Genomic DNA, 26880 nt, shown 5'->3' with positions numbered 1-26880 from the left:
TTCCCTAATTGCTAGAAAATTGTACAGTACAAGTTCTAAATCGTAATCGGTAGTGTCACAATAATTCCACTTGCACCCCCAACATTCATTCTGTAGTAGTGTGATCATTTATGCCATAAAACATATCTGTGTTTTAGCGCACTGATATATCTTCCAGTCATCCAGCATTGCACTCATCCCATATTATCAAATATGTCTCTCTTCTCTTGTATTAACAATTATTTATTTATAACAGTGGTCTGATATGCTTTCCTCTCTACTGTTTACTAGAAAAAGAAATGTTCACATACGTGTCTCTTCGTATCACTTGTGTACATCCACACACAGCTGGAAATAGTTTTCTTTTCTTTCAACACTCTTGTGCATTATCAATCAAGGCATACCATGAAAAATGGCAGTAAATACACGATATACTGCTAGTAACAGTAAATAAATCCTATGTAACTAAAAGCATTAACTTCAATCTCCTGTACTCAAGGTGTAGTCAATTTCAGTTTCATGATCACCATCAAGTTTGTCGGTATTCAATGGATCGACAGAACGTGATACTGGGCTAGTTTTCACGGAACATTTAATACTATTTTCCTCCTTGATTTTGCATGTATGAAAGTTTCTTGACTACATCAGTCCTTCAGTGTAGCATTAAATAGATCAACAAGTATTACATGCAGATGTTGCACTTAGAAACACCTCGTATTAGCTGGCTTGCCATTTGAATTTACTACGCATTATCCATTTCTGACCGATGTTATGTGAATCACACGGTGCTAAGACAGGTTGCATTGCGTCGTTGGGGCGAGGTTTCGACAAACAGTGTCCTGTGTTAGTATGTTTGATCATTTTTGTCTAGAAATGAATGTATATGTTTTAACGAAACACCTTTCCCCCTGAAAATTCTATACAGCTAAAAATTCTACATGATTATGTACCTCTTCGTTATAAACCCATGCTTGATTTCCACCCATACCGTGACATCTTACTATTTTGACAGGACCTTGGGGACTAGCTGCATCAAGGCACATATCATCCGACATAATTTGCTGTCGTTTAGTATAAGCAAACACCTGTATATAAAAATTCTTATTAAAACTGATGGAACTGATATTTAAAAGAAATGAAAGAAATGACATTCAGTTATTTACCTGATTGCCACCTAATCCATGGCAATAACTAATTCCAACATTTTCGCCAGTTCTCCTACCCATAGTGTCCAAACAAGTTTGTGTATCAACATTTTGTACATCACCCAGATAGTGATAATCTAGTGGCATTGGAGATTCAGGATAAATGTTCTCCAAGTACCATCTAAAGCTTTTACACTTGAGACGTTCTCTTAACTTAATCCTTTCAGACACATCTCCAACAGCTACATTTCGCGCTCCTATAAAATAAAACGATCATTTGAATATCCCTCGATTAGTATTTTATTTCGGCCTATGTAAATGCAATAATGTGCTTGCATGTATGAACGTTCACTGAAAGAAGGGTGTGTTAAGAGTATGTGCTAAAATAAAGATATTGCCATGTGTGGTGTACTGATGCTATATGCTTGCACTTGGAAATAACTGTGCTATTGTACATCGATATTTCTTCACGCTTTAAATCGAGAAGGAAAAAGTTCTGTATTCCTCTCAATACAGAGTGTGTAAAGGAACTACTTCGGATCAAGTAGATTGTATCTTTTTTTATTATTATTACAAACCTCTTTCTTGAGGCTACATCTATAATCTAAAATAGCATTTACTCGTCTTAAGAATGCACAAAATAAAATGAAATGTTTCCACATTAGTTCCCTGACATTAACGGGTATCTGATATATGCGTATGTAGGCTGGTACCCGGCTGCATTATTAAGCTTACAATTACAATGCAACTTATAAAAGCATACCAATCACCCGACAGGAAGAGTAAAACATGCAAGCTAAAAAAAGCAAAAAAAAAAGAAGAAAAAACAAAATACGGTAAAGGCCGTTTATGGAGAAATCAGCGAATATTGCAGTCTATTATTTTCTCTTTCCAGTAATGCTGGTGTTAGTGCTACCTGGATTAATGTTGTAATAGAAGTACTTCCATTGGTCCAACCAGACCTCTGTGAGTCGCGCATTGTTGTGGTTCACTATCTTGCTGGTACCACCAGGGAATGTATATGGTGTTGACTTACGGAATACATGACCGACGTGCGAGCACGTTGCGATTTCCAATGTCCCACCACACATCCATATCTAACCAACTCAGTTCTGTTAGTATGTTAGCAATTACAAATGATTGTTCATAAACACGAAATAAAGAAAAAAAAAAATACAGAAAGAGCTAATACATTGAAATTCAGAATCAGATTGTATAATTCAGACGGACGCTCGTTCTCCTCTCTCTGGTACCTATAATATATTATTCGCTGATAAACGTATCAAAAAACAAAGAAGCAAGCAAATTCATTTTGTTAGTCGGCTGGATGGATGAGTGGTTAAGACTATACCAAAGTATATATTGAAATGCAAAGAAATCTATTGTATTCCTGCAAATCAAATTTCATGGCTAAAATTCAACTAAAATCCCAGAATCCGTTTTACATATATGGACACATACACACACGCACGCGCGCATACATACACACCAGACAAAAGAATATTCAGACAAAAATATGTAACAGTAATAACAATACATTGATATATTAGTGACACTAACAAACACGCTTAAGATTAATTTCGTAATCAAATGTGAATAAACTAAGTAATTATGGGTGTTAATATTTTCAACATCTAGCTTGTTATATATTGTTACTAATTGCAATCTTTATTATTTGGAAAGATCCTACGTTTCAACGAGAGTAGAATACAAACACATTTCAATAACTTTTTCACATTGGGTATAAATAAAAAAGTGTGCTATAATATAGTTTTCTTTTTATATTAATATTATAGCACCGGTTGTATCAGATACCCGTCAAATACGTGTAAATATTATCAATATTTCGAGTACATATTCTACCAGTATGCAAGTCCGTTTTACATTAGAATCGACTAATAACTATGTGATGACAAATAGCAAACTTCTAATATGATTTTACCTTCTGTTTCTTGTAGGAAATCTGTTTTCTTGTAAAGATAAAATTAAAAGAATCGCACACTTTTCTACAACAAAACTTAAAGATTGTTAAGGTTTTGTCTAGTATCAGATAATTAGCGTTATTAATTGGCGTAGTTCATGTAAAAAAAAAAAAAAAAAAAGTATACAAATGAAATGATACACGCTGTTATCTAACCTGGATTCATGGCATAGTAAAAATCTCTCCACTCATCCATCCAGACTTCGGCCACCCTAGCCGCATTGTTTAGAACTACTTTGCTGACACCACCAGGGAATGTATACGGACTCTTGTCTCGGAACACATGTCCAACGTGTGAACATGGGCTGATCTCTAACGTCCCACCGCATTGCCATACCTACAAGGTACTTATGACTTCACAAATGAAGATAAAAGTGTCCACAGCTAAACCCTCTATGCTTGGAATTATTAAATGTTTTACACGATCATATTTTCAAAACTCCAGTATCCCCAAGTACACAAGTTACCCATTATTTAACATCAGAATTCTTAAAGTGTCTTTATACTTTAATTATTCAAACAGGTAAAGCATCAAGACTTTAAATTCTGACGTTAATCGTGATTACTCAATTAACTTCTACATCACAACAGCATACAGAGAAGAATTTAACAGATAACTACAGGTAGACACAGAGAGAAATTTTTCTTATGGAGCTAACAGCATTAAAGATTCAGCGCAATCAGCTGTAAAAGCAAATACAAAAAAAAACAGATGTACGTTTGAATTTCCTCTTTTCTTTTCTTTTTTTTTTGGAAATAAAAAAACAATTAGTTTTCTGTAGGGAATTACCTGCAAATTGTTTTTAGTCACCATAATTTACATTAAAAATACTGGAATAATACACGCATGTATATTCCGTGTTCGATACTTTTTATTTGTCCGCGTGTTTCGCAACTTCATTTCCATTAAATAATCTGACCGCGTAAGGTAAATACTGTCATCGATCAATACTCACCCGGAAGCTCATTTCGAGGTTTTCACCGCCCCAAATAACCATGCCATCATCGTACGCTCCCAGTTCATAAAAATACTCCTTATCAATAGAAAATAACCCACCAGCCATTGTTGGCGTTCTCAATGGAGCCGTTCTGTCTCCCAATCTTCTATCCATTTCTCTTTGCGCCACTCTGTACCTTGAAGATTTAAAACGTTTCATATTAATGAACCAATTAATGAAAATATCCATTAATAATATATATATATATTTCCTGTTTCCTTCAAAGTAGAAAGTTCAGGAAGCCAATTTACCATCTAAAGTTCAATTTCCAATTGAAACCACCCCACGTCATGTCGCTAGCTGGAATATACTCGAAGGTATCGTCGCTAATTACATCAATAATGGGGCAAACGACGGTGGTTCTGTCATCAGCAATTCTCGAGAGCAAAGGTTCGAGCCAACCTTGTGTGCATTCGCAATGGGCATCCAGGAATGTTATAACTTGTCCCTTCACGTGCTTTGCACCGAGCAGTCTCGCTCTGATTAGGCCAGATCTCTTCTCCGTACGGTACACATACGTAGGGACTGGCAGAGTTTTTACATAATCCTCCAGTTCTTGTTTCAAGTGATCTGTGGATGAAGAACAATCGTTAACAAAATAGAATTTTACAGAATGAAAAATAAAAAGTAGGGGAACTGAATGTTGGTAGCTGTTTGTTCCAATTACAACAAAGCTACTGTATCTCGACAAAATTTATTCCAAACTCTAAAACCTACACTCTCAAGAGCGCTCACGCTTGAGAAGCAGCCGCGCCAGACATTACAACACCACAGTCATTCAAAACACCACACCCATCCATTGAAACCACTCCTCATACCAGACCAAACCCAGTTCCTCCACAGTCATGAGAACATCCCAAGGATTCACCTTGCTCGCTCTTATCGTCTACCAGAATGATCTCCTTGAGCAGTGTCCTCGGGGACCGATTGATCACCGACCAAACGGTCCTCAGCAGCGTACTCCACGCCTCCTTGTGGAACACGATCACTATACTAGTGTCAGGCAAGTATTTGTTGTACTTCTTCGTCTTACAACCCTAGATTGAACTGATTCAGCTTGAAGAGCTCCTGCTGCCTAGCTTCATCCTCTGGCGAGATGTGCACCGCTGCGCCCATCTCGCCGGGCATTCCCTTGTTCTCGCGAACGACCTTAGCCGGTCTCCATAAATGCAGCTCCGATTGCTTGTATCGTCTCTTGCTCTGCAAATCACCCGACTGAAATTGTTCGTCTTTTAGCGCAGCGGTGTTCGAATGGGACAAATTTTCCTCCGTGAGCATCTGTTGCTGTTGCAGCTTGTTGTTCTCTGCGCAACCCCATCCGGACCCTCCGATACAGTCCGAATAGAGCATCAGCACCATCACGTCCACCAAGAACCATACCAGCGACGTGAGCAGTATCACTTGACACGTGTGAATGCGAATCCTGGAGCGGAACATATTGTCACGGGGCCGGTCACCTGGTACCCTGAGCTCATCACCCGATCTTCGTGGTTGGTGGCGCGACGAGCTGCTCTCTGTATGGCTCTCTTGATCAACGACCGTTCGCTACACCGAATCTGAAGGGAGGTCAGCCGGTCAGTCTGCTCTGCTGGTCCAACGAGTTACATGACTACGCTGGCTGCGCGTTTCGCGATCTGGAAATAGGAGGATTTTATTAGATTGTTATTTTAGAAAACAAAAAAAAGAGAAAAAAGAAACAATGCTTTGGTAGATTTAGGATGGTCAGAACTACAGAGAGGTATTGATTTTCGGATCTACCATCGTTGTGCAGCTTTTTTTATTGGCGTTCGATGAATGCTAGTGACGAAAGTTCTTTCGGTTTAATTGTTTATCGTGGTGGAATGGAAGAGACTGAAAAGAAAAGCATGATATTTTGTAAGTTGTTAAACCTATTGAGTGACTAAAATGTTTAGAATTAAATTTCTTTTTTTAAAATCACGCGGTCGAACGGGGAAGATTTAAGTAATGGCGTTGATTAACGTAGTGGATCGAGACGAAGTTGACCAAGGTTTCCCTAGTTCCCTAAATTTCTGTCAATTCGCTTGTTTAAGCGTATTATATTTCTTGCCGCGACGATGGGTTGTTAATCAGTGTTACCAGGCCACTGCAGTGGTGATCGTGAATTTATGGTTGTTAAGAATCGGTTCATGACACGTGGAATATAGGGTCACGCTAATTCTGGGAATCGAAAAGGGGGAAAGTGAGGATACAAGGTCGAGAAATTGTCTTACTGTCACGACTTTCTAAAATTTGCTCACAGCCAGTTAACACGCCTCTTGCCGTACGAAAATCGATTTTTTTAACAGAACTTTGAGATCAAGTCAATCAAATATGTAAGACAGATGGATGAAGAATGACATTTCATCAATAAACCATTATTCAGTTTTAAGGTACTGTTCATTTTCTTAACACATGATTCTTCGCGTCAATTTTCCTCGAAATCTTTCCAGTAATTTTGAACATCTGTTAAACGATAATTCAGTCAGTTGGTAACGTTTTAAAATAATACAAGAAACGAAATATTATTCATTCCAAATGATAAGAAAGAAAACGGTACGATCTACTTTACCTACCAGCAACGCATTAAGACATTTAATTACAAAAGAAACCCTAATATAATTTTAATTTCTCTTCATACCCATCTAATTTGAACAACGAGTCGAAAACCGTCTTTATTTGTTTACTAAAAGCTTTACCCTCGGGCTACTACATTAATTACCCAAAACAATTTCGTCGATTAGCCCTACACAGCCAATAGCCGCTACGCGAGCTACACACATACATAACCTCCATCAACGTGTCACAATATCCTGGCGCAGTGCACGTACCCTGTCTGCTCATCGTCACTTATTCCATCCTACAAACCGCAAAACCTAAACGAACTTTGACCCCCACGGGACTAATCCTTCCAGTAAAAAACTCAACCGTCCAACCACGTCTAAACGAGCTTAAAATTCAGCCGTTGGCAGCAGCGTATGCATCGATAAAGAACGATCGACCGATCGATTCCAGGCAAAATGGACGTGACACCCGTTACACGTCCAGAACCCTGTGGAACGTTAAACAGCTTGCTCATAAGTATTTCAATACCGGGTATAAATAATTTCGTTTCAATGTGCATATTCGTACAGTTTAAAAACTGAAACACTGTTTCGATTGGTACAGCAAACGTTCTTGCGGCGAACAATCGAGCCGGAAGTCACGCGAGCCCGTTTATTTATCACATGTGTATTATGCACGAGGACCATTTACCATTATCGATTCGTTTCCACTCGTTCCTTGGCACGTACGAGCGAGAACTGTGGAAAAGAGAGCGAACGAACCTGTGTGCTCGATACAAACTGCACACAGTGCACATTCTTGCGTTTTCGCTCGCGATTCCCGCGCGCGCACAGAGAGTTCCTGTGCCGGTTTGAATATTACACGAGCTTGAATGGGCAGAAAAAAAAAGAGAGGAGAGGCGGTTCGCGCTCGGAGGCACGATTTCGAGAGCACGAGGAGGAACAAAGACGGTCCTGTACCACATTTTATGCGTTTTGATCGACGTAGGGATCGAGAGGCTGCTTCGAATAGCCGCTCGCTCTTTTTTATGGCCGTGGATATAGACAGGGGAACGAACGTGATAAATGAGAGATGAGAAAACCTTTTGCCGATGGGAGTTGATCCTTTCTTTCGGGAAATGGCTGCTGTCTCTTTTTTTGCGCTGAAATTTGAAATTCTTCATAGGTATTGCTGCTTTTTTTTCTTTTTTTTTATCGAAAGGCGTTTAGCAAATAAGCTGCACTGGAAATTGTTAACCTCCCGCGCTTCACTGACGCCGTTGTATTAGAATAAAGATAATTAATAGAAGATGTAAAAATAAATTTCTTTTCGATGCGAAACATTTCGCTTTCAGAAGTTTCTCACTGCAAAAGTGTGCTGCTTGGTCGATCGTATAAAAAAAAAATTCTCCGAGAACAAAGGGTTAATTTTACAGAGGAGATAATTAAAAGTATGTACGTAAAAAGATGCGCTTCGGAAATAGCTTGTTGAAAGTTATAATTATCGTAGAAATGAAATTGGTTAATTAAAAATATTTGCCTGTGTTGCAGGTACTCGATTGAGAAATTGTTTCTGGACAATTGTAATTGTTGCAAAGGTGGGATTTATCGATTGATCTAACGAAAATTCGTTTGACAAATACTTCTGCAAACGTTGCAAATTTTCACAGGTGTAAAATAAATTAATGGAAAGTACAGTGTGATTTATAGCATGAATAAATGTATTCTTTTTTTTTGTCGTTAATTTGTAGTATGACTCTTTCAGAATCTCACGGGTGTTGCTTTACATTTGTTCCTGATCTAAGCATCTAAAGATCAGATAATGAATACCTTCTTTCTAAGTGTTATTAAGTAGGATAAAAAGATACAGCAGGAAGAGAGTTAATTGGAGCTGACATATGACTAATAAAGTACAGCAAGGAGTGTAATTAGAAATAGATTTAACACAGAATTAAGCTAGTCGAATTTCTTTCAACAGAAACCTGTGGCTCGACATGATTCATAATTGGACTTCTCTGGGGAAGCAATCTCATGACACCAATCTGAAAAGGATACTCATCTCAGGATTTTTCTTTCAAGCAATATCACAATAACAATATCCTGTTTCTTGATACAACTGGATGCAATGAAATGAGTCTAGATCAATCCTTACTTAAACGCTACTCTCGCAAAAAATTCTTTATCCTGAAATCTCCCATTCTATCCACAGAAATTGAAGAAGAAAAAGCAAGCCATTGAAGATCTTGAAGAAAAACCAACTCTCAACATTTACACTCATTGTCTCATCGAATTAACCATTTTTCCACTACTCTCAACTTCTCACAAAATCAGCATGGAGATACATACGGATCCCTGAGGAAAGGTGAAGAAAGAATACACAAACAAAGCCATGAAAATTCAACAAAGAACCAACTCTCGACGTCTCTTTCCAAATTCTATCATTCTCATCCCACTCAATTACCCATTCCTCAAGCGTTACAACACAGCTTCTTCTTTAAACCAGCATAGAAACAATTTTCTATTCCCAAAGCCGGTTGCTGTTGGGGCAAGATAAAGAGGCGAAACAAGAAGAGCGGAAGGAAGGAAGGAACTCGTGCTGGCCCATTACTTATACAGTTCATAAGCTGCTTAAGGCTACAGAGAAGAGAAAGAGAGATCCAGCGACCGCGAGGAGCGTGCACAGAAAGCGAGAAGCCCGTGGTCGTTGTCACGTTTATAATAATGATCGAGCGATCGCGACCACTGTTGGAAGTGTTCCGTGGAAATTCATGGAAACAAACGAACAGTCTTGCGTGCCTGTTACCGTGCACCAAAGTGGAGTCTAACGAGGACGTCCCTGGGAAAACAGGCCGAAACAGACCGCCTCCTGGTGGATGTTAATTAATTAGCGTCTCCGTTAAATCATTCACTTTCATCGAGATAGAGAACGCGTGTCGTGGCTGATAATTGTATGCCATAGGAGGAATACACGAAACGGAATCGGCTTCACCTGTGAGCTTTCCCTTTTTCGCACTTTAACGGAGTACAAATTTTGCACTTTAACGGAGTACAAATTTCGAATGATAGAATTTATCACTGTTGCTTTTCTCTTTAAATATTCGAATATTACAAAGAGGCATTTGTAAAATTGCAATTTTACTGCATTTTGATAAACAAATGAAAATACCTCGATGTAGATAGAAACGAAAGGATTTTAAAAAAGAAGGGACATCGTTGATTAAAAGAAGAGAAATATTTTCTACAATTCTACTGCAGCTTTTCATTCTTCAGGCAGTTTTAAATTCCCAAGGAGGGTCTAGGGTTGGTAGCGAGACAACGACGGACCGTGACGCGTTAATAAAACCCCTGTGTCTCGGTGTTTCGGTCGTTCAGCATCCAGAAACGCAAGTTTCGCGCAGCCAGCCGGCGGGATGCTCCAAGTTTGATGAGAACGCGCCTCGAGGACTCTGTTCGAGGCTGGAACCAAGTCTGCCATGCAATAAGCGGCTGGACGAACTTCGACCTGCTGGATGAGGAATGTTAAACAAAATATCTCTCGAGTTGGGTCGCGAATCTCGTGACGATAGTTCGAGGCTGGTTTGTCAAAAGGGTGGATTTTGTTTCATTTCACGCAGGAGAGTTCTGTAGTAGCCTCTGGAGAGGGACTTGTAATTTTAATTAGTATTGTAGAGGAATTGGTGTGCTGCCTATAGCTTAGGTTTATGAATTTTGATTGTTTCCTTTTTTTATCTTTTTAAAGGAGATACAGTTGGTGGTATTTAATTGTATCGTGGTTCTTCATGAATATTTAAGAGAGTAGATAATTAATTTAACTGTGTATTACAGTCTGATAGAGCTTGCCAAACACAACGCCATAATTTTCATTCTGTATATAAGGAAGCTCAATTTATTTCATCTTATCAACATTAAATTCCTCTTATTCTCAGATTCATCAATGAGATTTCAATGATTTGAGGCTTTGAAGCAATGCAAATAAAAATTCTAAATTTTTAGTGTCATAAAAATTCTGTGCAGTTGTGTCTTTAATACAGTTTCAAAGGAAGCTCTTCTTTAAAAAGAATAAAAGAAAGGAAAATTGCCAAGTCTGTGCAGTTAATTTCTTCATCCTGAAAGAGTTGCAATTCTTAAAACAGTAAAAATGTGAAGTATCAACGTGAAGTTTCAAAACTGTCGTACAATGCAGTTGAACTCGTTAGAAGATTTTTAGAAATTCTGACAATCCTATACAATAGAACGAATAATTAACTTATCTATTTTATCGTCGTTCTAACATTTGCTGTTATTGCAAATGATTTTTCTTTCCAGCTAATTTTCAACGAGAACGAAGAGTCTTATGCTGTTAACGTATTTCAGTATTAATTACAGACTTGGGAGTCGCAGGTGTTCCGCAAGGCCTCCAGCAGCCAAACAGCGATGCAAATTAATTGCAACACTTCAGACTCCCTAATTCTGCCTGCTGCATTCTTAAATTTCCGCAAGTCCAGCGGAGTACAACCATCTCCAATTACAAAATCCACCAGAATTTCCAACAATGAACTTATCTCTAGCCAACTAACTACAGAGAACTCACGACCTACGCTAAAACTCTCCGAGTTTCAACATCTGTTCTAGAGGGTGAAATGATTACTCGAGAGATTAAAATTCAACGAAACAACACAGCCAACGGAGGAATGCAAATTTATCGAAATGTTGGGAGAGTATTCTTTTTTTTTTTTTTTTTAAACAGAGAATTAAATCTATTTTCAGTTACGAAATTTAGTAGAACTTCCGAAATAATGAATTATGCAGAATCCTCAAGTTGTACCGAAACTCGCATAATTTTCAATTTCGTAACATCTGTAGATCTCAAAATCGTTGCCAAGAGGAAATTAAAATTGCTAATTTAACAGCATACGACACCAGTGAATTGGAATTTGTCGAAATATTCGAGAATTCTTTTTTTTTTCATTTGCTACAATTATTTATCATTTCGAATATTTTCTTCGAATATTTTTTAAAAAAATAACTGCAACGACGAACTTTGTTCAGTTGTAAAGAACGATTAACCTATAACAAAAAGTCACACGATCTAAACATTCTCTTGCAACATACTCTCCAAGAGATCAGCGTTACTAATTCAATAATATTTTCCACAGAATGGATCCATAAATAATTATGAGATCTCTCACATTCTCACACTCTCACAGAAATTAAAACCAACAAATATTAACACGTTTCTCCGAGAATATTTCCTTCAGAGCACACAAGTGGTTATTCAAGGCATTAAAATCGTATTTTCCACATGAAATTACAAGTTTCTTCCACATTCTAATTTTTACTCCAGTTATAAAGAAATAACTACATTTCCACGTAAGAAAAAAAATCCTGCATCGGTTCATAGACAATTTAGTTTTATACAACATTTCATAAAGCAAACTTGGTTTCAGGAACGCATTCATCATGAATGAGGTACATAACAGCATCCAGCGATTTCACCTGGTGACATGATTGCAATTTCAACATTTTCTTCCTCAAAAAAAGAAAGAAAAACTGAGAAAAAAATTCAGGTACGTTCTTGACATGTACCTCTATCATAAATGAAAAAAATTGTGCAGAAAAACCTTCTTGTTACTTCAAAATAAATTCTCAAAGAAGCGATACATTTCAGACAGGTGAAAGTAGTCGAAATCTTGGAGGGAATGGAAATTGATGAGACATTTCTGAAGCTTTCTCCCTACTCTCTCTCTCTCTCTCTCACCCTATCTCGATAAAACCGAAATTTCCAATTCAAAGTCGCCGTGTGTCTACGCAATCGGACGTTGCGACAGACCGGTTAATTATAAAATTGAAATCACCGGTACGAGAATGGAGCGATGCCGAATATCTCGTGGAAGGCATCGTGTTTCGCAAAACAAGAGGGGACGTGCTGGAACACCCGGCCATTTACGAACGCAAATTAGCGGAATAATAATGAACCGACGCGTAATGCACTTGTGCAAACGAGATACGGAAAGAAGAAACGCGCGCTCTTCTCTCTTGCTCAACGTTTCCTTCGCGGATCGTTCCTCTTGGCTCTATGAGAAACAGCAAATCGAGAGTGCCGCGGCTGAGAATGCTCGATAATACGTGGAAACTCTTGTGGTCGTTGCAAAATACTCAAGCAGATATACAGGGTGAATCGCGAAACGCGAAATCCTTGTATTATTTACTTTTGCTGGTGAACCGATCGAAATTTTCTTTTCGTGTCGCGTAGTATGGTTCAAAGAAGCCTTTAAGATGATTATAGTACATTCTTTTTTTTTTTAATTTTCGATGTCATCTTCAGCGTTTTTTTTTAATTTTCGAGGTCGTCTTTAGTCTTTTTTTTTTTAAATTATCATAGGTCATCTTCAGGTTTCTTATGTACAACCGTATAGGAATTTTTTTGGCTATGAGTTAGCCAAAAAAGTTGAAAAATATATTTTTAACTCAAAACAACATATCCCTAATTTGAAGTTTCAAACTTACACGAAAATTCACAATATTAGTTCAAAAACACTCAGTAGTTGACAAATAAATGACTACTCACTTCTTTCTACGAATCTGCATTTTTTAAAATAATTATTACGATATTTTTGACTGGGATACTTCCTTTCACTGGTTCTTTAGTTCAGACGAAAAAGAAATTATAAGTTTATCTGCAAGAAATTGAAAGTAATCTTCAAAACTTAAAAAAAATAAAAAAAAACAAATGGACTGATAAGAAATGTACTAGTCATCTTAAAGGTCTCTTTGAACTGATTTATTAATGAACTCTGAACTATTACGATCGAAAAAAAAGAATTTCGATCGGTTTCACTAACGATAAAATAATCGTAAGACGAGCACGTTTCGATGGTTCACCCTGTACATTTGAATGTTGGCGCATCGACGATTTTAATCGCTCCTCTCTTTTACGGCTATCGTTGTAAACGTTCGATCCCTGTTGCTCGATGAAGATTTACAGACCCCCGGGGCTTTTTCAGAGGGAAATATCCCGGCGTTCTTTCGATGGAAATTGTTACAGTGGATCGAAATGAGACGTTCGAGCGTGTTTTTCTACGTTTCGCCGGTGAAACCGGGTCATTTAGGAATTTTTATCCAACGAAAGTTCTTCGACCTTACAGTCACACACCCGAAAATAATTCCAACTCTCTCTCTAACGAGCAACCCATTTAATAAACACGATTTGGCCGAGAAATATTCAGAATGTCGCACGATATAGAAAATATTACAAGATTCTATATTCGAGACTTGCACAGAGACAAGGTGAATAACATTAGAAGTTTTTTCATTTTAACAACAGCAATTTTTTTTTTTTTGGTTATTCTGTTTTTTTTTTGTTTTAGAAAAGTTTCCTAAACATAGTCATCTAAAATTCCATATCACAGAGTGTTATCACCGTAGTGAAAACTGAGCGACACAACAGAAAAGTCGCGTTTATCAGCGTTCTCGGAAATCGCCCTACTTTTGTCGACTCTGAATCATAGAGCAACTGAATTTCGTACGGCGTTAGAACGCACACGCTGTGATAACGTGAGTTCCACTGATAACGTCTTGCCTTGGCTAAAAAATTTTTTTCATTGTTTCAGTGTAAATTATGGGGAAGAGAAATTATCATGTTTTGTCACAGAGAATGAATAATTTGGAGATAATTTGTAACGTACGCGAGAAAAATTGTAGATGCAAATTAGCGACAATTTATTCACCTTTTATCTATTATATTTGACTTTTAAACAAATCTTTTCGTTGTTTGTTTAAATTATCTTTGAAAAAATTATCACATTTTCTGTCAGAAGGGAATTAATAATTGCGAGAAAATTTACGAAGTATGGAAAATTCTCGATGCAAATCAGTCTAGATTTATTCATTTTTCTATTCATTACATTAAGACTGTGAAACTGCAAAATGATCACATTTTGTGTCGGAAGAAAAATTAATAGTATCGAGAAAATTGTCGAGGTAGGAGAGAAAAATTCTAGATGCAAATCGGCGAAAAGAAAAGGTCACAGTTTTTCAATTTTTCCTCACGTAAATGCAATTCGAACGGGAGAATAATCTTTCAAAGGAACAGAGGCTATCGGTATGCAATTTTCGCGAAGAATACCGATGAGAGGTGTCTTCACCTTTAGAAGCAGAGTATTTCAAACTGAAGCAACCTAAATATCTATCCGAATTATTCGATCTTATAGATTTTCATTTAAAGAATGATGCTTCGTTCTTGCATAGAAATTCTATTTTCGTAGACAACCTTATTCCCTATTTTAACTTCGATTTTTGCAAATTTGCGTTGCTTACACATTTTATTCTTTTTTTAAATCTATACTGCTGTCCACCTTTTTTGTAAGATACACAAATTTATACCAAGCATATCAAACAAAAGAAAAATAAGAAAATACGCTAATTAATATCGTAGAATTCAACATATTTGCGTTTTTACATATTTTATGCACAATTTCACCCCTTTCTTTCTCTCTTGTAAGCACTGCTCTCCATTTTTGTGGAAGACAGACAAATTTATACCACACCACAAAGCATACAAAAAGAGATAAAAAATACTAATTAATATCGTAAAATTCGACATAATAAATGTAGATCCTAGAAATTCGATCACGAATGTTTCGTAGAATTAATTACACAGAAAGAGAGAGAGAGAGAGAAGGGTGGAGGAGAGAACGCGGCGCTCGGGCTAATTTGCAGTTCGTTTGGTTAAATGGGAATTAAAGTGAATCTGGTTTTACGGCGGTCACCCTGTACTGAATAGTTGGAAATGGTTAAACCGAAGCTGCTGGACGTATATAGTCCGGAAACAAATAATCGTACAAACGCGGGATTATTCGATCGTTTACGTTACTTCGATTGTTCGAGCGAAATTGTGCGCGAGAGTGAATGGGAAATCAGCCTTAGCGAATGCCACTCGACGTTTTCTGCTTTCACGAGTGCAAGAGTCCTTATGACGACTTTAATGCCTTCGCTATGTCATTCTTCCCCGTAGAAATCTTTTTTTTATTGCGGATATTAAAAAAAGAAGAGAAAGAAAAAGTGGAGATTTGTCGATAACACCGAAGAAGGTTGATAGAAAAACTGACGTCTGTGGATAAGATATGAGAAACTTTGTTGTTTTTTTTTTAGATAACAGAGAAGATTTTGTTCGACCTTATTTTCACAGAAGCTTATTTACTTAAATTCTTACTTAGAATGATTTTTGATCATTAATTTAACTGCAAATCAGTTTCTCGATTTCTCGAAAATTAAGTCTGATTCTTGTCCTTTCGATTAACACTTTGCACTGTAAATTAAAGTAGATTATCAAAAGAAATAGATGTAAATGAATTCATAAATATTTACAATTTTTCCTTTCATTTTTTCTTCTTTCATAGTCTTTTATCTACAATTAAAATAAATTCATAAACATCGATAACCGTTTCTTTTCAAAAAAAAGATTCTTTTCTTTCCTCCCATTTTAATTTTCAAAAGTTTCACCGCAAAAGTATGCAGAAGTTGCAAATTAACCATATCGAAGTGCAAAAAGTTAATCAATTCTTTAAAAAAAAATGATAAAAAATATCTTCTATCGTTCAAAATCGTCAATCAGAAAATTTCCGAAAAAAAAACGATCCTTATCAGATTTCGAAGCTACTTTTTCACCATGCGCCAGTTATCCGTGAGAAAAAAAAATAAAATTCGATAACGCAATTTTACACCACTCCCCTTTGGTCGTATATCACGGCGAATTCTGAAGTAAAGTTCACGAAAACGAGATGTAGAAAATAGAGGCTAACTGTATCAGTCGTGGAATAGGTTAATTCGGGTAATCTAATAAAAATTGTTCTCTGGTCGTTTCCAGGTCCGTGGAGAAAACTGGCCGGGGCGAAACTGTGTCTAAATTTAAACGGAACATTCCGAACAGCACGGAGATAGGATCGGGAATAAAATTTAATGACACAACTTCCACTTTCATAAACGTGAAACTCTCACGGTGAATCCCGATGCTCTATATATATATATACATATAAATTTTAACACGATTGTAAATCGAAATTGCGCTTAAATTTCGTAGGAATTAGTATTCTCGGTGTAAGGACAACGTCGTAAATTCAATTTGACGACTCTATTTCCAATTCCTATCCTCTGTTCTACTTAGAATGATGAATACACTAGCGCAAACTGAACTGTTAAGTTTCTATGATGAATTGTGGAAGTTTGCTGTACCGCGAGCTTGACAAACTTCTTATTTTAGCATTTTTTTAACATTAATTTGTAGATAATGTAAAAGTTCCTTTATAATGGGAATATTAAGAATAATAAAAAGAGAATCATTCTTCGGTTTTTAGAAAAATTGAAGGGTTTAGAAATTCGTAGCAAAAAATACTTCAAGTTAATAACAGATTAACTCTTATCAATTCTATCATTGCAGTGTACTTTTGAAAAGATAGATTTTATGGCAGACTAGGTCAATTATGTTTGATGAGTTCAAGTGTGCATTCAGTGCAGTTGAAATAGCAAGAAAAATAAATGATCGATCAGGAGAAAGAAGCATCTCTGAAAGGATCTTCAGAAATTGATCTGAAAAATTTCAAAAATAGAGAAATACGGTTAAATTACTTATTGGACCCTGTAATTTTACGACAATTGGAGAATTTCACAGAAACTTAAAATTCGTCAATTATTCTGATTAAATAAAATAGTTAAAAAGCAAAAAATATTTTTTCAAACTTCTCAATTCGAAAAACAATTTCATATGTATCAATCTAATAATTGTAAACATATTTTTATTTTATCATATATTAATATTTTCATTGCATTGAAATTTTTTTTTAAGTTAATAATGTAACTACTATCAGCTGCAAGTAACAATTCGAACTAGAATAGTATTGCGAGCGTACAATAAGAGTGATACAGCAGCGCAATTTTAATTTCCCCCTTTAATGCTTATCATAATGATGAATGTCAGACATGACAGTATCAGCGTTACCGTGAACACTATTGTGAACGTCTGGCAGTATTCGAATAGCCCCATTCACCTACATCAGCAAGAGTACATTCCTGCACCATTGAAAACTCGTCCAAATGAAATTATAATATGAATGAGCCTGGCCTTCGAACGCAAAGAAACTGGCTGGGATCAGGTTTAGTTAAGCAAATTTATATCTTTCTTCTTGAGTTTACTTTTACTTTTGTTTCTCTTTGCTTGCTTGATCTCAGTTCTCTTTTCCTCGGAATTTTTCATGCTTTCTGTTCCCTTCAGTTTATCTCCGAGTAGTTTACCTTATTTCTTTGCGCGGATCTTTTATCTCAAGCTGAATCGTAAATATGCAAAAGACTCGAAATATATGAGAATTTATAATTTTGCTCGATAAATTAGAAATCGGAAAATTTTCCATTTCGATCTGTAAGTTTGAAACTTTCAAAATTCCTATTTTGCCCTGTGAATCAAAAATTTGCATACTTTTTTATTCTATTTCATAAATTTCGGATTTTCGAAATTTCTACTTTGCCCTATAGACAAAACTTTGCATATTTCCTATTTAAATCTACGACGCATAGATTTTCAAAAATTCCCATTTTCCCGCGCATTTGAAATTCACTAAAATGAGACGTGCGGGTCCCAAGTTTACAAGAATCCCCATTTCGCACCGTAAGGACCATGCAAACGCGCTTACACACTCGAGAAGGGGAGGTCGTAAGCCGTAGTTTCGCAAACCACCGTCAGAAATTGAATTTAACAACGCAATTTCCATTTCTACGTTTCACGCGCGGTGATAGATGCGGCGTGGCCAGCTACTTTCGAGGCACGTCCTCGGCTCGTCTTGGAACGAATCCGACCAAGAGTTTCGCGCGAGGCTGCAATAACTTTTCCCGTGAACACGTACAAAACGCTCGAGAGCCCGAGACGCGTTATGGATTTTACAAAAGCGTTTCAACTTGGTCGCACAGCGTCGCTACCGTGACCATAACTCTCCACATCGATCTTGATAGAACTTGAAATTCTAACCTAACCTAACCTCTTTGAACTCGTTCCTGCTGCAGCAAACGATTTTCTCCACGTCGTTTCAACGGTCCACAGTTCCTCCCCAGAAATTTATATCACGCTTACGAGAAGAAATTCCCTTTTTGGATACTCTCCCGCGATTTCGTGGCTGCCTCCAGGGTATTACTAAACAAATCCGGGGATCTGGCATTGTTCGAGAGGTAACGGTTCAATAACGCGTAAGCGCGCCTCGTAAATGGAGAAGCGGGGCGCCACTTTGTTGTTCCCTTCGTGCCATCGATTCTGTAATCGACGGGGCCGCCGTTGAATCTTCAACGACGCTTCTGGGAGTCGGGACGCGTGCTTCTAATGCACTGTTTCGTATTTGTTGCGCTGGAAACGAGGTGGAGCTCGTGTGCAATTTACATTTTGCCAACCACGCGAAGTGCAGTTGATTAGGAGTTTGTAACGTGTTAAGTGGTGTCATTTTTCAGTCAGAAATTCCACCTCGCACGCGCTGTGTAATTAAGAGTCGGTGAAACATTTTCAGCCACCTTTGTCTTCGCTTTTATAGAGGCTGACGCAGAAGTAACCAACACATTTGAAAGATAATTCTCTTGAAATTTTTTAACCTTCGACTTATCGAAACAATAAAAGTGTCAGAGATTTCTGCGTCACCCTGTATACGTGAGTGTAATTTACGATACGATTAAGTGCGTAGAATCACTGAAAGAATTTCTTAATATTCTACGCAGATATGAAATAATACTGTGGGAGATATATTTGTATGGAATATTATGTGTTATGAATGATGCAGTAGAAAATGATAGGGCTTCAAATGTGAATTGTGAAGCTGCTTTGTTCAGACGGGACTTCAGTGGAGAATTGATCTTATCTGATGAATGCACGATTCGTCTAAAATACCCTATCTTCTTATCTAGCCTACACCATTGTTTTTAAATATGATGGAAATAGGTGTGGCAAAACTTTTTTTATCACCTTATCATTGTTTGTAATAATTGCATATGATATTCATATATTCACCGAGACTATTATTTATTGATTACAGAAATGGTTAATCACAATTAAAAAATTACTAGATAGTTACTAACCAGTAAATTTCACTAAGAAATTTACGTTAAACGTTTTCAATAATTCTACGAATAAAATTCTTCGTTGCTATTTTATTCAACACAAAAGGACACATTTGCTTTTAATAATAACAGATATTCGATTCTACATTCCATTGTTCTCCACGACACAAAACAATGTAAATAAAACACTATTGACGTCGAATGCATTGATGACGCAGCTAATAAAGAACCAATGAACAACAAATCGAAATTGCTGAGAACGTATTTCGATTAATAAATTCTACCGCGCCATTCAAATCACCATTCCAATGTCTAATTGACTTTCAGAGGGCAATTCATCAAAAACAAAGACCAGCTTGATAAAAGAAAAATAAAAGTTATTTCGGGCTAGGAACCAGCCCACGTCCGGTCGTCGCCGCGCCCTACGTCACTCGCGCGGTAAAATGAGGCATGAAGTTGGCGCTATCCAATACGCGACAGAATTCATGGCAGAGCATCCTTGGCAGCGATGCAATTCGCGCCACGAGTGCCGACGTAATTAACCCGCGCGACGACGATTTAAGTCTCGGCGTCCGTCCATTGTTTGGCCCGCGAATGAAATTCTTCCATTGAAAATCGCGCCTACTCGCCGCGTTCCGCTCGCCAGCGATTTATCGACGAAGGAAACAAATAAACGCCTGGAAGGTGACAAAACTAGGTTAACGCTGCGTGGGCTCGATTAAGAACTATTGTTTTGTAATTTATATGGGCGAGAATATGGTAGTTTAGAGATAGGCCTTTAGGTTAACATCGATATACAGTCTATTGTTAAGTTATTAATTGTATTATCCTTTTTGCTTTTATTATCCTATTTCGTATTATCGTATAATTGTGTAGTATTCCTTGCATAATAAGAATGATGTAATGATAATAATAGTAATACGGTGGCGTGGAGATGAAAATACGTATGAATGAGGTTATGTGTGCAGTGTGTTTTAACGTGTGCAGATTTTACTGTTAGTCAAGAGGTATTAGATTTCGGGTGGAACGATGTTATTTGCAGAGATAATGCATCGAAGCAAGACAAAAGCAGGGATTTCATTGCTGTGTTCTTTGAAGAAAATAAATATTACCGATGTTGAAATATTACCAAATACAACGGTACTGTGTGCAGAAATAAAACAGCGTGGAACGTAGAGGTTATAAATACTATTCCACGTATGGTAATAAATAATACTTTGTTGCTTTACGAGCAATTAACATTCCAGTTTTTTTTATCGTCAACATTTATAACCTACGTTTACGTTTTCTTGCGAATAATTTGTTAAATTGTTGTTCTACATTACAAAGAGACTAAACGTCGTGAAATGCATACATTTAAGCAAAACACTTTCCACGTCCGACGATAATTCCCCCGCTATCACCATCATACCCTTTCCCAACTTCTTATCTCCCATTTCGAGATTCGTAATGCCGGTAGTACTTCCAATTATGCCGGTGGAGCCTCGACAATAACAGCGATACAATGAAGATCGCAGTATCATACGAATACCGTTATTACGCACCGTTTTATACGGGTCACAAAACCGGCATAAAGTTTTCCGGGTAATGGTGAATGAATTAACAATGGTACGTGTACAGGAAATGCGCAGAATGATTGATACATATTTTTCTGAAACGCTCTGCAGATTAATCCGAGCACCGTGATACGTTATTATACGTATTTTAAACTGAATTCGTACAATTCTATCTTTCTTCTTTATAACTACTTCTATTTCATATTTGTAAGTAAGAAATTAATTAAATTATTCAGCAATTTCGAAATGAAATGCAATTTTAACATAACCTCTATATGAATTCGCGGCACACTTGATTCAAGTAGTCACTCAAGGCCACCACGAACTTTATCATGCCGATCGTTATTTACCGATGTTCAATGTGAATAAAGCAATACTATCATAAGATAAGATAAATTGATCGCGAAAATTGAACATAAAATTATCTTATTACTTTTTCAAATTGCATACAAGCATAATGCTTCTCTGTTAAGTACGGTTTAACAAGGAAAAATAATTAAAAAGAATTTACCTTCAACAGCTGTTGTGCACATACGGTAATAAGAATTACCGTGGTATCGTATAAGTGGTACACTTAACTTATCGATCTATCCGATGTATCAAGTATCCCGCATCGCCGCGAGCCGAACGTTCAATCGCGTAGCGTTACAAATCGAATCACAAGAGGTCCGTGTGGCGTATTGAAAGCCTCGACCGTGCGGGTCGAGTGTCGCGAACGATTCTCGTTAAAGCAGTCTTTAAAGGTTTCTCGTACGGGCACCGATAAACCACCGCGGGCAAACGGCTGTTTCGTAAAGCCCATCGCATATACACTACCATTCAAAAGTATTGTACACAACTGTGATTTCATGGAATTCAAATTAAATCACATTTATGTAATTCCGTTTCTGAATGCAGTTCATAATCTAAAGATTGCAAAGCCCTTTCACCAGTCAAGTCCTTAAGCTTTAATTATATGAAATATTTCTAAACGATAAGTAGAAAATTGTTTTCACAAATATCTGCTTATAATTATTAATTCACAAAATAAAGAAATACTCTTATTTCTTTCAACGAATCTCTATTAATTTATGATTGGCGTATACACTGATTGTTCGGTGCGAAATAACACATAACCTCAAACTTTTGTGCATAGTGTACATGCACTGTGACCAAAGAAGGAACGAAAAACAAAAAACAGACGTGAGGTTAGTTATTGTGTGCGGATAATCACGAGCCTAGCCGTACTTTTTATTACCAGCGGAATACGAGTTTCTAAAAAGGTTTTCAGTTGAAATGGCTCGTTTCAGATAATACCGACGGTTCGCGCGAAAAACGATACGCGTTGCTTATCGTTCGATTACAATCGAGGCGTGCGCATACACTACGCTCAAAGACCTGGTGAATTTACAAATTACCCTTTTCACTCGGTGAGCGTTGCGTTCACAGTTTATTTCACTCATGAAAGTCGTCGCCTCGCGACCCGTTTCCTCCTCTTTTCTTTTCTTTTCTTTTCTTTTCTTTTCCCGGTTTCCCTTTGTCGTATGGTGTCGTCTGTGACATATACCGCATTACCGTTAAAGTTCGATGTTCGTCGTAGGGTCTTCGTGCGGAATTACGCGCGAAATGAACTACCATACCGACAGAATCGCTTCGAATTCGAAAACACGCCGGATCTAGTGCATAAAATATGAGGTTAGTCGACATTTCACCGCTTCGTGCATAATTAACGCCAGACGAAGAGCAAACGGAGCAAGGGAAGGAAGCAAGAGGGCGAGATACATTTTAATCTAACGAAATCTTCTCACTTGAAACTGCTTAATTTGATTGCACTAGGTTGCAGCTAGCTGAGTATTTAAAACGGTTAATTAGCAACGTTTAATAACTATATTTTTCCCCGTGTCGAGCAAAAGGAATATTTTAAAACCAATTATGCAGTCAACCCGAGTTGAACAGGACGCTCTACTTTCCGGTAAACGATAATAGAATACTCGTCTGAGCAGATATCGGCGAAATTAATCTTATCTACCGTATAAATATAGTTGGATATAGAAAAATTTCTAATATCGAGAAATTAACCTATTCAACCGGTCAACCTGTCTGTATCGAACATACATAATAGATATTATGAGATAATGTTCTCCTTTCTAATTCAATTGTCATGTTTAGTTTAAAAATGTAAGAGATAATTATAATGCATCCTAAAAATATGACGCTGTTATCCTAACCTCACATTCGTTCACGATATACACGTTTACCGAGAGATCATGCACCAGCAATTTTCCTTTTACCGAATTCCCAAACCAAGTGCTTTGCCGATCGGAAATTTCATCGTATTACGATCAGTGGAATCGCTCGCGTATTTATCGTTGGCATTACAAAGCGTTACCCTAACCAAGATATGCTAATTGTGAGATTACCGGGCCGACCAGATTCCACGGATACCATTTTCGAATAACAATTGCAATTTTAACACGCGTTCCGCGCGATCGTGCTTTTCGAAGCCTGTTATAACGCGGCATATCGAAACGGAATTGTTTTGTCGTAACTGCACAAGGGGTCCGTCCGATCGGGGCTGGGTACACGTGTCCTTGCGAGTCGAGTAACGTGTCGTCTTGAGTTGTTCGATTCACTCATCACGGCCCACGACAAAGAGCTTTGCACGCAGCGAACCTTTCACTCGTTTTATTAATCACCGTCAAGGTATGCTGCATTTACCTATTTAACGTTCCCCGACGGAAAGAACCGGCTTCTCTTCATGAATTATTTATTCCATTCGTTAATGAAGGTTATTCGCGCAGCGATCTGCCGATGCTATGGATCCCGAGCGACACTATACTTTATGAAAAATAAAACGTATCATCAGCCCGAAATTTCTTTTGCATGCACGGATGGATGCCTTAACGCGTCATACAGTAAAAGACGAGCAGGTGTGCCGCATTCCTTTAAACGGAATACCCAGACGTAGCCGGTAGAATAAGATTACTCGCCTCACGACCGGACTGGCAAGAACGGGATGGAATCCGGCGCGCGCGCGTACGGTTCTACCGAACGAATCGGAAATGCGTAACGCACACTGCCATGAAAACGATGTGTATATATATACATATATAAGATACATATATATGTATATATCTCTGTGTAAACGGCCAAGTAACAATCTGGCCGCGAGGCCAGACGCGTCCACGTCTCTCGGGCAACGAATATCACACGTATATACCTATCCACGCAGCACCGTTACGTGCACACAACATGGTCGGTTGCGTATCGGTCGCGTGACACGAGCACGGGCTAAAAAGACATTACCCAGTTTTATCCTGGTCGAGAGAGCGCGCTCTTTCGATCGGCCAGCCTCCGCTTCGAGCCGACGTCGTTTCGTCTCGGTCACCGATGAGATACGTACGGACTACGTTCTGGTCGGCTTCGTGCTAAACGATGCACCACAAAAGTCTGTTATTAGACGCACACTAATAGCCGGCGTAGAATTCGTCGCGGCACGTAACCAAGTCCCGCAATACGTCACTGCGATCCCGGACACAAGAGGAGCGTTTCGCGATCCTCGTAATACTGTACACACGTTAAAAGTGTTAGCAGCTAGTATAAGCACGAGTGCAGGACGAAAGGAAAGCAGGACGCGAAATGCACACACGGCAATAGATCAGACTGGCGAAAGACGCCAGGTGCGTCGAGCGGACGATCGGTCGAACTTCTCTCGACGAGTGCACTTCACGCAACGGCGTTGCTTGCTGTCACACACGCGGACCGCTCCCGTGGCTGCTTTCGACGTGACTGCTTTCCACGGGCAATGGTCGATTAGCACGATTCTCATTGATACACACCTCTTATGACCTAGTAACGAGAACGCCTCCAGGTGCGCATCCCGTGCGTCGCACATACGTGTACATCAGACACTGCAGAGCTACTGAGCAGCAACGTCGAGGTTAGGCTAGCGAAGTGGGGACACCTGTTCGACATCCGTAAGGCAGCACTTTCTACGCTTTGACGCCGGTGCGTGGCCCTGCTATCGACAACGTCCACGATCGCCGATATACGCACAATCGAGATAACCACGTCGACTGAGTCGAGATTTATCGGACGCGAAACAACTCCGTCACCTGCACTCCATTCACGCTCGACTCACTCTCATTGATTCAACGACATCGACCAAAGCACCACTAACGGTCGCTTTTTCAATTATTTTAACAGTTTTTGCTCTAACGATAAAGGAATTTAATTTATTCGACGGGATGAATTTCATAGGTTCATTTCTATGAAATATCGTTGGAATACAATTTATGAATTATTTTAAATAAATTATTTTTTGATTTTTCTTTATGCTAGAAAAATAATAGCAGACGGGAATACAGTATTTAGTTTGTACAGAAAATTAGAGACTATTCATTATTTCTATTCGTCTTTAAACATGCATTGAGAGTTCTGAGATTTAGTGTGCATATTTCTATTCGTTTTTCTCTAGTAATTTACCGACTGAGTTTACCTATAGTTTTTTCATTTCAAATGTAGCCCGGTTCCACCTGTCGGTTTTCAATAAATTTGATCAACCCTTTTCTTCTTTTTGATTATGAATATTTAAATTTACTTTTCTGATAGCGTACACCTTTTAATTTTTAATTAAATAATATTCGAATGGAAATATGTACATTTAATGGAAAACGTAAGAAAATAATAAAATAATAATAATTTTCTCGATATTATCCTCTTTCCTTATCTGGCGTTTCTTTCTTTTCAGCAAACTAAGTGACCTCGAACATCGCAGTGGTGGAGTCAACGTTTGTTATATGCGCAGTAATTTTCATTCTTACAATGGCTCTGCACTCGCTGACAATGAGCACACTTGTTTCATTCTCATCGTTACCGACATTGCTCGGGCTGGCAGTGTGACGTCAACAACTGCCTGCATCTGCAATACCGACAATGGACTTTTTAAAAAATTGTTCAGTTATGTCACAGTAAAATTTGATAATAAATTATGCATTTTGTAAACAGATGATTTTGTTTCATTTCTTATTCCTTTCAATGCGAAATTAACAAATTAAGCTATTTTATTAAGTTATATTATGCAACAAACTTATTTAATACTTCCAATAATTATAAACTACAATCTAAATTATTATTTAACGAGAAACACTAATTATTCTATTATTAAAGTACCTGAAGATCAGCCAGAAACTGTATTGTACTATCTGCGTTATTAGTAAAGTAAGTATAAATTGATTATAACTATTAATAATAGGGACGATAATAGCAATAGCTAAGAGAGACAAGAAAACTAATAGCGGTAGATAAGGATAGTACAAGTGAAACGAGTTAGACAAGGAAAAAAATAGGGGTAAACAAGGATAGCACTATTGTAATGTGTTAGACAAGGAAAGATATATGGATAGACAAGGACAGAAAAAAACAACAACAGGCGAGACTAACGCCATCTCGCGTTTGGCTTCGCGAAGTAACCACTTGTTACTAGTATAACATAATGTGAACAGAGCTATTAGACAAGGAAAGCACTAGTGTGTGAGAAGGACAGAGAGAGGACGCTTCCTATTGGCTGGCGGGCCATCATGGCGGACCTTCCAGGCCCAAATCGAGACGGTCGGTGAAAAATCGTTAATAACTCAGTAA

The 26880-nt window shown here is 37.9% G+C and overlaps 1 protein-coding gene across 1 annotated transcript; it reads right to left on the bottom strand.

Annotated features, from left to right (window-relative positions):
* LOC108570689 (polypeptide N-acetylgalactosaminyltransferase 5-like) lies at positions 1 to 25267 on the bottom strand. The gene is given in 9 exon segments (XM_017932582.1): positions 1 to 846; positions 930 to 1064; positions 1143 to 1381; positions 3262 to 3442; positions 4062 to 4239; positions 4355 to 4673; positions 4972 to 5140; positions 5142 to 5737; positions 25080 to 25267. Coding segments are annotated over 8 exon segments (1770 nt in total). The 5' UTR covers positions 5541 to 5737; positions 25080 to 25267; the 3' UTR covers positions 1 to 696.
* Between the last annotated feature and the right edge of the window lie 1613 nt (positions 25268 to 26880).

This window comes from Habropoda laboriosa, unplaced genomic scaffold (genome assembly GCF_001263275.1).
Source record: "Habropoda laboriosa isolate 0110345459 unplaced genomic scaffold, ASM126327v1 scaffold87, whole genome shotgun sequence".
Taxonomy (NCBI): domain Eukaryota; kingdom Metazoa; phylum Arthropoda; class Insecta; order Hymenoptera; family Apidae; genus Habropoda; species Habropoda laboriosa.
This window is presented reverse-complemented; position numbering and strand designations above follow the sequence as displayed.